We start from the raw sequence: 14,520 nt of genomic DNA on the forward strand, positions 1-14,520 counted from the left end.
TCAGTAGGTCCTTTACAAATATTAAGTGCTGTAGCAGCTTTTCCTGTCTGCATGAAGTATGGGTAAATTTGAATATTTCTTTGTTTGCAAAAAGCAATGGCGGGAGCCAGACATTTTGTGAAAACTCTGGAAGAAGTAGATAAGCCAAAGGGAAGCACAGAGAACTGAAAGTACATTGATCCTGCCCTGAAACGTATGAATTTCCTGCATGATTCCCCGACTGAGATGTGTAGGTAGGCCTCTTTTAGGTCTAGGGTGGCTAACCAAGCATCCTTGGAATGCATAGGTAGAAGATGCTGGAGGGTGAGCATTTTGAATTTTGGTATCACCAGAAAGGTGTTTAGAATGGATAGAACTAGGATGGAGTGCCTTGTGCCCTCTTTCCGGGGTACCAGGAAGAGTCTGGAGTAGAAACCTTGGCCTATCTGTTCTGCAGGAACATGCTCTATTGCCTTCATGGAGAACAGGGAAAGGACTTGCTTTTTGGCCTCAGCCCACTGGTTTGGGGGAAGATCTTAAAACCCTTTTGGGGTTGGCACAGTGTGGACATAAAATCTGTATCCCTAGGACACTATGTTGAGGACCCAGAGGTTGTTGGCAATGTTGGCCCAGTTGCTTGCGTAGAAGGAGAGTTTTCATCCTAGGGGCACGAGCAGGTGGGCAGAGGGAGGGGGTGGAAGTGTAAAATTGTGAGGTCTTACCATAAGGGGGTGGCATTGCACTCCCTGTTTTTGAAGAGGAGGAACTCCATTACTTAGATCTCTGCATTCCCTGGGGCTGCTGTCTGGGGGGGTCCGCTTCCCTTGGGTGTGGGCTGAGCTGGCCTGGAGGGGACAGGAAAGGACCAGTGCTTGGAGGGGCAATGCCTACTGAACCTCGGTGTCTGAACCTTTAAGAAATCTTTAACTGTCTGCATAGATTTAGCTTTTTCTTCTGTCTTTTTTAATACCTGTTCTGCCTTGGTGCCAAATAAATTGTCTTTGTTCAAGGGTGCATCCAATAATTTGGATTTGACATGGTCTGGCAAGGCCTGTTCCTTAAGCCAAGTATGCCTTCTAAGGACAGAACCAGTGACTGCTGCCCTGCAAGATGCTTCTAGGGTGCCAAAACCACACTAAGATGTGCTTAGTTACTTGACTTGCAGAATGCATTAACTCTTGTAACACTATTTTCTGCACAAGCAGGAAAAGAAGATTTTTTTTGTTTGAGAAGTTCCATGGTATGTTGTTGAAATTTCAGCATGTGAAACTGACAATTTAATGCTCTAACAGCAAGAGTAGCAGAGGTGTATACTTTTTTTTACCCCATCTGTCTGAGGGGGTGGGATTCTTAGCTGAAGTTACTTTGATTCCTTTAGGTCCTTGAGAGATGACCTCACGGTCAGCAGTAGGATTTTTGAAAATAAATTTGTGAGAGTCAGGGACTCTATAATACCGGTCACATTTCCTGGGAGCAGGAGGGAGGGTGTCAGAGGTCAGACTGGATTCCATAAAAACATCATCCACAACATCCAGGACAGGAGGAATGGCCAGAGGTCTGTGCTGTAGAAGATCTAAGAATTCCGAGTCTCTTTTTTGACCAAGTATAGTCCTGACATTCCCAATGGAAATGCTCCCTTAAAGTACATAGGGTTTCCCTAAAGGAAAACTCCTTGGGTGGAGAGGATGAAGGGATGGATTCCTCTGCATCAGAATCCTCCTAAGCAGAGAGGGGTTGCATACATTCATATTCAGATGCATCAGAGTCATTGGACTCCAGTTCAGCTAGAACTACAGGAGACAAGTCTCTTTCTTTTGGAAGGGGTAGCCTGGCTTCCCCTAATAAGCATTATAAGGTCTTCCATCATTTTAAGCATTTGAGACTGAGGCAAGGAAGCAGGTGCCTGAGCATAGGTCGCCTTTTTGGGTATGGTTTGTACCCTGGGCCTTAGAAACCCATTTTTTTCCCAAAGAACTGAAGACGCGAAAGAAGTAGTTGGTCTGTGTCAAATATCGGTAGTGCGAAGTACTTCCTTGGAAGCCAATGCCTGCTCAACGGCTCCGGACCAATCCAAGGTAGAGACATCCGCAGCTTCCTTAGTCAAAGAAGAGTCTTGTGGCATACTGGACTCTGAAAGGGTCACAGTAGCGTCCTGCAAATCTATAGAACTGGGCATCAGGGACTGCAAAAGCGCATCACTGAGGAGTGGAGAACAAGGTAAGCAGTTTTGGACCTGTACAGTCTCTGCATTTATCCTTACGTTTTTTTCGGAAGATTGGTAGTTGGATGGCTTATCGAAGCCATATAGGAATTCGAGGACTGAGTGAAAATATCTACCTACAATAAGGGCCCGATGACATACAGTTCTGGCATTGAACAAAACACAAAAGCGACAGCGGGGGACATCGTGGTCTGGGCCTAAACAGGTGACGCAGTAAGAATGGAAGTCTTGGTGTGGTATTTGCTTTCCACAGGCGAGACAATTGTTAACTTTTTCTGACATTGGTTAGAGCAAGAAAAAAGGATCCCCAATGGGGTACTTAAGCTTTTGAAGACTTCAACTCAGAAACGAAAACTAAGTAGTGGCCGACTGGCACTCATGTGAACTGCTTCTGCTTTGGGCTCCTCGGCAAGAAAGACTGATGTAATGGCATCGGCTGCGTGATTTTATACCACTGACGATCAGACATCAGTCCTGGAGTGACAACAACTGACGCAGCAATACTAAGCCTCTGGTATTCGGGCTGAATGAGGGCTACCCCTGGCAGGATAACCCAAATGTGATGACTGCAACAGTGAAACACGCAGAACATCTGAAGAAATTGCTAGCTTGAGAGCTGATAAGAGTAACACATCTGGCACTTGAAGCAGCAAACAAGATCTGAGGTAGTCTTGAGAGGAGCATTATGGGTACAGCTAAGCTTGAGAGTTTTTGGAAGGCATAAGCTGGAGTAATGGCCTAGTTGGTTCAGAGATTCAGAACCAAACTCACAGTCAGAGATTAAGTGAAGACTGACATCAGCTCATCAATTCTATGATTATGACTATGAAAGTGAAAGGAAACCACACTATGGGAAGATGAATGTGCTTGCACATTTTCATCATATCAAGTCTATTTCATACAGCCTCCAAATAATAACTCCATAACTGGCAAAATAACAAACTCATATCTCTTCTGAGACCTATGCAGAGGAGAAAAACAGACTACAACTAGGCCAGTGTCCTCTTTTTAGAACAAACCCAAAGTGGTACTCTAAAGAAAATCTGGTAAAAGCACCAAGGAAATTTCAACATTCTTCACAAATGCAGTGGAACCCTTTACATCCACCTGAGCTAAAATCATATCAGACACATGGAACCTTGGTTTAACATCTCACTCTAAGGATGAGATTTGCAGGGTTTACGCAAACTTTTCCTGCCATCTTCTAGATGACGCAGCACTTATACAAAACAGATGTAGAAATATACCTGCATGCAAAAGGCACGTAAATAATGTGGTAATACATAATGGCTCTCAGCAATACTCTACTACACAGCTACAGCAAAACATTCTACAAGGATGTCGGCCAAAGAAGTAAACAGAGCTTAAAACGGTAGATGGGTATGCTTTAAGAGTGCATGGAATTAGGTTTCAGCCTCTCACAGAATTCACTGCGAGTTAGAAATACCTCTTGGGGGTCAATGCACCAAAAATCATTGCCTAAGGAATGTTACAAAACCAGGAAAGATCTTCTGTTGCATCTGTTCACTTTCACATCTTTCAACAACTTTCCAAGTCTCACACCAGAAAAAAAAAAAAAACAAATACAAAAATTTCAGCCACTGGGACAACTCCACTGCAGCCGCGAGCACCATTCTCAATTATAACTGAACCACATAAAACACTTACTTAATTTTTGAACAATTTCAGTTTAATTTTTCTCAAAATAAATAACACCTCTGAAATACAAAATTTTAAGACTACTCATGTACAGTTCAGACACAATGAGGCCCTTCCTAATTTCCAGAGTTACAGTAACAATCTTATTAACAGCATAGCATTTCTTGTAAAGAGTAGGAGCACATACCTAGTTTAAGAGCTCCAGCAAGGCCACGTATTACTGTGACAGGGTTGTTGGGATTTGTACAAAACTGGTGCAAGGGTGGGAAGAAAGCATCTCTCTTATTCTCCAACTGGAAAAGAAAAAGTTACTTGTCTTTTCTCAATTGCCAACCAATGTGTCAACATCTAATGCATTTAACAACTTAAGCAATATTTGCTGGAAATTACTACAGCGATACTTATTTTAGTACTGTAAGCAAAAGCAACTTCAGCTTCTACTTCAAGACTGAAAACAAATACTAACTGGTGCCATATGAGGTGTTTCAATCACAGACTCTCTCTTAATACATCTACTACCGATAAGAATCCAGCCAATTTCATGCATCAAGTTTAGCTGCGATCTCTATTCAGTAGCATTCACCAGGAACTGCCTGCTGAGCTACTTCAGCTACTAATCAAGTATTACTACAAGACAGTGGCACCCCCTTGCAAACATGAACTCCTTCCTGTTAAGATGCTTGACTTGCTTTCTTAACTGTAACTCTGAAAAGAAAAAGAAATCAAGAGTTCTTATCACCTGTACCTGGTCTCTGGACAAACTGTTTATCAAAGAAACGGGGATGTGGGTGAGAAAGAGCTTTTTGCTAGAGACATTTGAGGATCCATTATTAAAGACAAGAACATAAACTGCTTTATCTCAACTCAGGTTCTACTGGCACAATGAAAAGGAAACAATGACTAGCACCATGTGTATAGAATATAAAAGGGAGAAAGCTACAAGATTCAAGTGAAAGACCTATGAAGCACTGTGCCTCCAACATTAGTATACCCCTGAAAAATTAAGTCTGCTTTGTAAAGATAATCAAAAATGTGCAGTGAAGATCAGGTGCCATACTCAATAGGTATCGTTCATGAACAGCACATAAAAAGAAAGTTAAGGTGGTTTGGATGGTTAGAAACTTGGGTAAAGCACATTTGACTGTCTTCAACAGGAAAAAAATAAATTTATCTGGGACACAAGACGGACTTCAGAAAAAAAAAAGCTTCAGGTGCAGGAGGAAGGGTGAGCCCATATGAACTGACAGCAAGTCGCAGAATCATTTGACAATAAATAAAAACATGAAAAATAAGTATTTTGCTTAACTACAAGCTTTTTCAATACACTAACATTCAAAAGCTAATTGCATTTTCAAAGAAATACATGACTCAGGCTGAGTACTGACAAACTGATAAGTCACTTGGACTCTTAATACTGAGTAAGTTAATACACTGCAGCACAAAAAATACACTGTTGCACTTAAAAGAGCTAAAATTTAAAGCTAACTTGCTACATTTGACTTCATAAGTTCAAAGGTTGGCAGTTCAAATAAACTTCCTATAACTACAGATATATGAACAATCATCAGTCACTGCTACAACATAACATGTGGATGTGGGAAGGGGATTAAGGTAGGAAGTAGCCGCAGTGAAGTACTAATCCTGAAATTTGAACATTAGTGATAGCAGTAAACATGCTCAAACTGTAATTTAGTGATCACAAGCTTCACGACCACAGTAGTGCACTTCTTAATAAATCAATGTCTAGTACTTAAATATTCTAAGAACTTTAAGAAAAAGTTAAGTACAACAAAATGAGATCAGTGAATCATAAAACACTAACATATTTTAATCACAGCAAGTACATTGAGTGAACAGTTGTACACACCATTACAGCTGCAACCACCGACACAAACTTTATACTTCAACTTTATGAATCCAGAGCTTATTAACAAAATACTATATAGCGTAAAAGCAAGTATCCATGTAGTAGGTTTCAGTAAACTGATACATTTAACAGTAAACTCATGGATAATCAGTCAGTAGATATTCATAAAGAGCTAAATGCAGACACATACCAAAGTTCATAGAACCACCAAGCTGTTATGCAGCCAGCATTTCCAAACCAGTTACTAGAGAATACACACAGACTAAGACTGACTCCACAACAGTCCATTACATGACAAATGCACTACACATAAAAAAAAAAAAAAATGGAAGCCAATGATCCTCAGCACCAAACTAAAAATAGCTGCAACAGTGAAGTAGCAAGTCCCAGACCTAATGAAAGAAATGCCACACACCCAGAAACACAGCAAACTGGGTCTCTTGCAACAAAGTAGCACAATGGAACACAATGCACAATTAGAAAAGTTCTACAACCTAGAATCAGTTTAGAAAATATGTCACAAACCACTGGTAACAGACAAAAGTAGTCTCTAGTCTGCGGATATAAAAACCACCAAAATCATAAGAAGTTTAGGAAGAGTCGTGTCAGAAAGCCAGCAAAAACACCAAAGCTGCTGAACCTGAAATGCCGATGCCAATAAAATATTTACTAAATCACATTTTAAATCGTAACATATATTTGCATACATAATTAGAGAAACACTGTGATAACGGCTTCCACTTTTACCATCATGAATTACAACAATTTTCATTCACTTCAACACAGCATGAATTGCTCAACTGTTGTCTGCCCGCACTCCTGCTAAACATTATTCGGCGTGTAATATTACCACTAAGTCCAGTTCTATTAAATCTGTGCCTTCTCTTTTCAAAAGATCCCACATGCAGTTATTTTATCTCCTTTACAGAACTTCCTTTATGTTGGGAAAAGATTTTTAATTTCTAGCACATGAATTTTTAGCAGCCAGTAATATTAAACTTGCTACGGTCTGTCCATATGGCTAGGCAATTTAGATCCAGTATACCAGCTCAAAAAAATCATTTCCTCACCTAATTTCTACCCCTAACACATCTGTCAGGATACTGGAGTGTGAATTTGTAAAAGCAGTCACTCTTTATATTCACAAACAGATTCTCAAGTTACCTCTCTCTCTCTCATCATACCCACTGGATTATTGATCTTCCACAGGAAGATGTCTGAAATCAATTTGCAATACAAAAATACATATGGAAACATCCACGCAAAAATCCTTAATCTTATGGACTTTGTTCCATACTTGGCAGCCTTACACATTTCTTCACATGGCTTCTCTGCAAAATAGTCCTTCCAATCTCTAGTCTTTTTCATTCGCTTTTCCCCAATTTTTTAACATCCTCTGGTTGACTCTTACATTTACCATGCATTATTTTATACACCTTACAAATTATCACTTTAAGAACAACTTCTGTTCTAGACTCAACTATGAACTCGGTCAGAGCTGGTCTCTTCTTTTTAGTTTGCACTTCCCCTATTTCTTTCTCTTTGCCCACATTATGTTATCAAATCCCTGATAGAGAAGGCAGTCACTAAACTGCAGTCTAAACTTCTACTTAGTCTCATCTCACTTTTACTACATTTCCCTTCAGAGTTATCTACTCCCAACACCTTTGTTCCTTTGCCAAATTCCTCCACTAAATTTCAGTCCCCTCTTGCCTATTTTCTATACCCTTACCTGTAGATATGTTTACTGTTAAAATCTCTTTCTCCATTCCTGCACTGGCTTAGTTCTTAAAATACTTTCTGCTACTTTATAAACATAGTATTTTATATGACTATTTTAATATTCCTTAAAGACTTAAATCCAAAATTCTGGCTCTGTCTTTCAAACAACTCCACCAATTTCATCAGTCTTTTTTCACGTTGACTTGCGTACATCAGCTGTAACTACTCATCTGTAAAATATTCTGTCAAATAAAGTAACTAAATCACTTTGTTCTGTGAGGAGAATCAACTTATCCCATTTAACTTCTGCCCTCTTCCACTCCCCAATGAATTCCTTCCGTTCTTCATCACCCACAACTCCTCTTGTTGATAATAAAATAGGCCTAGCCTATACTAGATTAATGTGAATAAAAATGTTTTTCACTGGGTAATAAATTAAGCTCTAACTAAACCTCTCTCTCCCTTTGATCCGTCCCTCATAACACACCTAAAAGTGGCTCACCTCCATCTATAAAACAAGACAGAGTCCTAAAAGTGCTATCAAAAGCTAAACATACTGCACTGATGGGCCCTGAATATTCTTGGATGCATCTTAAATAGCATGAAGTACAATTTAGCCACAACTCTAACAGCACTGTTCAATCTCAGCCTCCATACAGGTTTTGTACCAAGCGAAGAGAACTACAGTCATTCCCCTGCAAACGGGAGGGCCCTCCACAGACCCACAAGACTGATCAGACTCGTATGCAAAGCCATGGAATTTATCAATCAGGACATACAGAACCTCCAAACACTGGACTTGACTCTGTTTGGATTCGTCAAGGGAAGGTCATGTTTACACAACCTTGCTGATTTTGTTTTAAAAGGTGCAAATCTCCAAAACGGATAGACCACTTCACAAATCAGGCACAATCCAGAAGTAATCCAAAGGAAAACCAAGTATTCTAGCTATAAAATGTTCCACTGTTGTAAAAAAGAAAGCACAATACAGTTGTAAAAACCTACTACACTTTATTTCTTGTTAAGCGCTTTTTGCCTCGCTTATAGCAAGACTTCTTCAGACCACATACAGTTAATATCATACTGTGGTTTAAAACCTGTTCCACTCTCAACTTCCCTTCAATTAATTGCACAAGTAAATTATGCTACTTGATTAGTAATTGATAAATGATACATCAATTAAGTTAGTGCTTCACTATTACTTAGATTTCAATAAATGAAGCTCCTAAATAATGTGATGTGTGTATTACTTGCATTAAAAATATGAAGGCTCTTGCTGAAATACATGTACTTGCATCGTACAGCAATTAAATCAATTTCATAAGTTTGTGTCGAATGTTATGAACTTATATTTATATTTAAAATAAATACTTGTTTAAAATACATAGTTGAAAAACAGTTGAAAATTATGAATTTATATCTAGAATAAATACTTGTTTAAGATGCATAGTTAAGAATACATATTAAAAATGTTTAACTTCTACTAAGTCTATTACTTAAAACATACCTTAATGCATAAATAAATCAAGACATTAATACATAAATCACCTCTACCAAAACTGTTGCAACTATTTGCTTGAAGCATGCAGTATTTAAATAAATTAAGGTATCTAACAAACCTGTCTGAAGTACATTTCCCGAAGTTTATAAAGCAAACAGCGCTAGCCCTAAATTGCTTGATAATGTGCATTCAGAAATGATGAATAAGCAGGGCTGAGGAAAGGCAAGGGAAAAGGGGGGAGGAGAAAGGGAAGGGAAAGGGGAAAAAAAAGAAGGGGAAGGAAAGAAATTCTACAAAACTTTCTATGTACCCTCTAGAATGCATGTTTAGATTTGTGACTTCATGAATACATTATCTTGAAAGGGTCTTCAATTTCAATATACAAGCTATTGAATAAATTTCATTCAAACCAGGAGCATGACAGGCACGAGTTCTTAGATGCCAGGACAGTTCTAATTTTTCCAAGAGTAAAGCAACTGGTCCACCTCTCCCGTCTTCAGCAATACTGTCTATTGCTCGGAAACCAAATGAGTGGTAAGGGTATTCACCTACATGTCTGGCTTAGGCATTTTCTAGTTTACACTTCCTAATACCATAAAGGTGTTCGTACACCCTCTCCCCAAAGTTTCCTGTCAGTTTTACCGATATAGAACGCAGGACATGACTTACATGAAGCTAGGTAAACCACACCCTTGGAGTTACAGTTGAATTTGCATTTAGTACTCCTGCCCACATATAGAAAAGTTCTGACCTGTATCAATGTAGGGACAATAAGGACACATTTGGCATTTACACATTCCTTTAGTACTAACAAAGAGTACTTTTCCTTTATTTCCTTCCAACAGGTTCTCTAGGTTTTTTCCTTTTCTAAAAACTGTTTTAGGTGGGCTTTGTAATTTACCAGATACAACACTATTGGACCGAATAAAGTCCCAATTCTTACTTATAATGTTCATTATAGAATACCCGTCCAAGCTGTATGAAATAAAAGTCAGACGGGCCTATTTGGTCTCTTGCATTACCATGCCTTTCTGATGAAATTGATTGGAGCATGTCCTCCACCCCCAAAATGGGTCGGTAAAATCCCCTCTGTCTTTTATTTACCACTTCCACAGTTAGGCTCTTTACCAGTTGTTCAGGGTATCCTCTCTTAGAGAACATTTCTCTAAGTTTCTCACACTCTGTTGAAAAGTCTTCCTCATTTGAGACCATACGAGCTGCCCTCACAAGCTGCCCCTTCACCACTGATCATTTCTGGGGCAGAGGGTGACAGCTACTAAAATGCAGGGACGCATTAGTATAAGTGTCCTTTCTGAATATTATAGCTGTATAGGAGCTGTATTTTAAATCCTTCTTTAAATCAATGTCCAGGTAAGCTGTTCTGTCCATATTGAAAGTGTAAGTAAACTTCAAAAAACTGGTTGTATTGTTCAAATATGACACTAACTGGATGGCATTATTTTCGTCCCCTTCAGTCAACGTAAAAATGTCATCCAGAAATAGTGTATAAAAATGTATCTGCCTTGCAATGTGAGAAACCATTCTTACAAACTCCCTTTCCCAGTATGCCATCACCAGGTTGGCAAAACTTTCAAACTGTTCAAATTTATAACGTGAAAAGTCCAAGTCCTTCTTGATAATTTCATCCAAAATGGTTGCTTCCTTCATCAATTCCTCCGCTGCCTATTGATAATGTTTGCTCATCGGTTCAAGATGAGGAATTGTTGGATATTACTTTGTCCAACAATTTTATCACCTTTGATAATAAGTACTGTATACAAAAAACAGGTTTGGCAATGGGCTCCCCGTGTGGAGCCAGTTCTGCCAACCTGGTGATGGCATACTGAGAAAAGGAGTTTGTAAGAAAGGTTCTTCACATTGCAAGACAGATGCATTTTTATACACTATTTCTGTGTGACATTTTTATGTTGATTGAAGGGGACGAAAATAATGCCATCCAGTTATTGTCATATTTGAACAATACAACCAGTTTTTTGAAGTTTACTTACACTTTCAATATGGACAGAATAGCTTACCTGGACATTAACTTAAAGAAGGATTTGAAATACAACTCCTATACAGTTAGAATATTCAGAAAGGACACTTATTCTAATGTGTTCCTGCATTTTAGTAGCGGTCACCCTCTGCCCCAGAAACTATCAGTGGTGAAGGGGCAGCTTGTGAGGGCAGCTCATATGGTCTCAGATGAGGAAGACTTTTCAATAGAGTGTGGGAAACTTACAGAAATGTTCTCTAAGAGGGGATACTCTGAACGACTGGTTAAGGATCTAACTGTGGAAGTGGTAAGTAAAAGAGGGGGTTTTACCGACCCATTTTGGGGTAGAGGAAATGCTCCAATCAATTTCATCAGAAAGGCATGATAATGCAAGAGACCAAATAGGCCCGTCTGACTTTTATTTCATACAGCTTGGACGGGTATTCTATAATGAACATTATAAGTAAGAATTGGGACTTTATTCGGTCCAATAGTGTTGTATCTGGTAAATTACAAAGCCCACCTAAAACAGTTTTTAGAAAAGGAAAAAACCTAGAGAACCTGTTGGAAAGAAATAAAGGAAAAGTACTCTTTGTTAGTACTAAAGGAATGTGTAAATGCCAAATGTGTCCTTATTGTCCCTACATTGATACAGGTCAGAACTTTTCTATATGTGGGCAGGAGTACTAAATGCAAATTCAACTGTAACTCCAAGGGTGTGGTTTACCTAGCTTCATGTAAGTCATGTCCTGCGTTCTATATCGGTAAAACTGACAGGAAACTTTGGGGAGAGGGTGTACGAACACCTTTATGGTATTAGGAAGTGTAAACTAGAAAATGCCTAAGCTAGACATGTAGGTGAATACCCTTACCACTCATTTGGTTTCCGAGCAATAGACAGTATTGCTGAAGACGGGAGAGGCAGACCAATTGCTTTACTCTTGGAAAAATTAGAACTGTCCTGGCAACTAAGAACTCGTGCCTGTCATGCTCCTGGTTTGAATGAAATTTATTCAATAGCTTGTATAATGAAATTGAAGAGCCTTTCAAGATAATTTATTCATGGATTCAAAAATCTAAACATGCACTCTAGAGGGTACATAGAAAGTTTTGTAGAATTCCTTTCCTTCTCCCCCCCTTTCCTCCTTTGCCTTTCCTCGGCCCTGCTTATTCATTTATTAATCATCATTTCTGAATGCACATTATCAGGCAATTTAGGACTAGCGCTGTTTGTTTTATAAACTTCAGGAAATGTACTTCAGACAGGTTTGTTAGATAAGATTTGTTAGATAGCTTATTTTATTTAAATACTGCATGCTTCAATCAAATAGTTGCAACAGTTTTGGTACAGGTGATTTATGTATTAATGTCGATTTATTTATGCATTAAGGTATGCTTTAAGTAATAGACTTAGTAGAAGTGAAACATTTTAAGTATGTATTCTTAACTATGCATCTTAAACAAGTATTTATTCTAAATATAAATTCATAATTTTTCAACTGTTTTTCAACTATATATTTTAAACAAGTATACGTTTTAAATATAAATATAAATTCATAACATTTAACAAACTTATAAAACTGATTTAATTACTGTACAATGCAAGTACATGCATTTCAGCTAGAGCCTTCATATTTTTAATGTAAGCAACACACACAGCACATTTAGGAGCTTCATTTATTGAAATCCAAGTAATAGTGAAGTACTAACTTAACTGATGCATCATTTATCAATTACTAATCAAGCAGCATAGTTTACTTCTGTAATTAATTGAAGGGAAGTTGAGTGTGGAACAGGTTTTAAACCACAGTGTGATGTAACTGTATGTGGTCTGAAGAAGTCTCGCTATATAAGCGAGATGAAAAGAGCTTAACAAGAAATAAAGTGTAGTAGGTTTTTACAACTGGATTGTGCTTTCTATTTTACAACATGGAACATTTTTTAGTTGGCATACTTGGTTTTCCTCTGGATTACTTCTGGATTGTGCCTGGTTTGTAAAGGGGTCTGCCCGTTTTGGAGATCTGCATGTATTTACCTGTTGCCGTTTTTCCCAAATTTGTTTTAAAAGGTCACCAAAGCAATGTGTAAAGGCAAAACTATATACATCACATACCTCGACCTGACCAAAAGGTTTGACAATTCCTCACTCAGGTATACCAGAAAGGCTACATAAACTGAGAAACTCCTGTGTCATTTGCTGGATTGCCAACGGGCTCAGAGACAGGATGCAGGCAATCAAAACAGGGCAAGTTATTTCCACAGAGAGACTAATCACCAGTGGAGTCCCCCAGGGTTCTATGCTGGGATATCTCCTGTTTGGCATCTAGTTTTCTCAAGTAAAAGCCAATACAAATGGGTTCTGGCTGATTAAGTTTGCAGAAGACTGCAAGCTAGAAGCAGTCACTGAATCCCTAAATGACTAGGCTATCCTGCAGAAAGGTTTGGCTCAAATAAGTAAATGGTGCCAAAATCATGGACTGAAACCGAATGCCAAAAAATGCATTACTGTACCCTTTGGGAAATATCTGTCTCAGGGAACTACCACATTGACAATATGCCCCAAGAGTTAACCCAGTTAGTTATCTGGGAACTTATATGGACAGTGGCCTAACTTTTAACCAACATGTGTCTATTGTTGTAAGAAAGTCCTTCTATATTGCACAGCTCATTAACAAAAACATTGTATCTACACCTGGGGATGTCACTGTCTCCCTTTACTCAGTCCTCATTAGACAAATCAATAAATAAAATGCCTCCTTTAGCATGTATTTGTCCAGACACATGCAAACTGGAATGCTCACATTAACCTATTTCTGAAAGGATACAAGTCCTAAACAACATGTCCTGTGTGTGCAGACTCAAAGCCTTGTCCCTACACTCTCTATTCTACAGACTGGTAACAGATGACCTGTGTCTGGCATGCAAGGCATCCTCCAACTCATTAGTGACGGATTTACTACATATCAACAAGTCAAATGGCATCAGAAATACTCTTGTCCAAGGATCCAAACCTCTCCTGCAACATGACAGGCACTATTGGACACATGCTGCTCCTAAATGCTTTGTCCCTTGCATTGGTCTCTTCAAATTATCTACTGTATGATCCCAGTTACTCTCATTTGGGGTAAAATATAATTACCAACAGAATGGGTAAGGCCAATCTGTAACAAAAAAGGAAAAGGTTGTTTCACTTACTAAAAAGGAAACTGGTTAGGTTTAAAAATGGCCCGCAGAGGCAGCTAGCCTTGTACATAAGAATAAACCTATGAACTCCCTGGATCAGTTAGTTTTCACCCCAAACATGGGAGATAAAATCCTGGACTCTGTCCTTACCAATATGAAGCAGCTTTACTCCTCAATAAGTGTCACTTCCTCCTCAGTCAAATCAGAGCACAAGTCAATCACATTCACCGTCAGCCTGAAGCCATCTTCCAATAATATGGCATTCAGCGATTGCGTGACGGCACATCTACTCAGAGTGATAACCTGGCTAAATTCAAAAGCTCCAGCCATCTTGATGGAGCCAGTGCTTGTACAGAACCATTCACTGCTAAATTCTATGCACATGTAAATAG

At 38.8% G+C, this 14,520-nt stretch overlaps 1 protein-coding gene across 1 annotated transcript in view; it reads right to left on the reverse strand.

Annotated features, from left to right (window-relative positions):
* KDM6A (lysine demethylase 6A) overlaps positions 1-14,520 on the reverse strand; it is a gene marked incomplete in the record, with an annotated part of 3,528,619 nt that overhangs the window by 672,984 nt on the left and 2,841,115 nt on the right. The window contains 1 exon segment of the mRNA XM_044072373.1: positions 4,047-4,152. Within this exon segment, the coding sequence (XP_043928308.1) occupies positions 4,047-4,152 (106 nt within the window).

The sequence above is a fragment of the Protopterus annectens genome, chromosome 5.part0 (assembly GCF_019279795.1).
Source record: "Protopterus annectens isolate FY-2018-M chromosome 5.part0, PAN1.0, whole genome shotgun sequence".
NCBI classification, from domain to species: Eukaryota; Metazoa; Chordata; order Ceratodontiformes; family Protopteridae; genus Protopterus; species Protopterus annectens.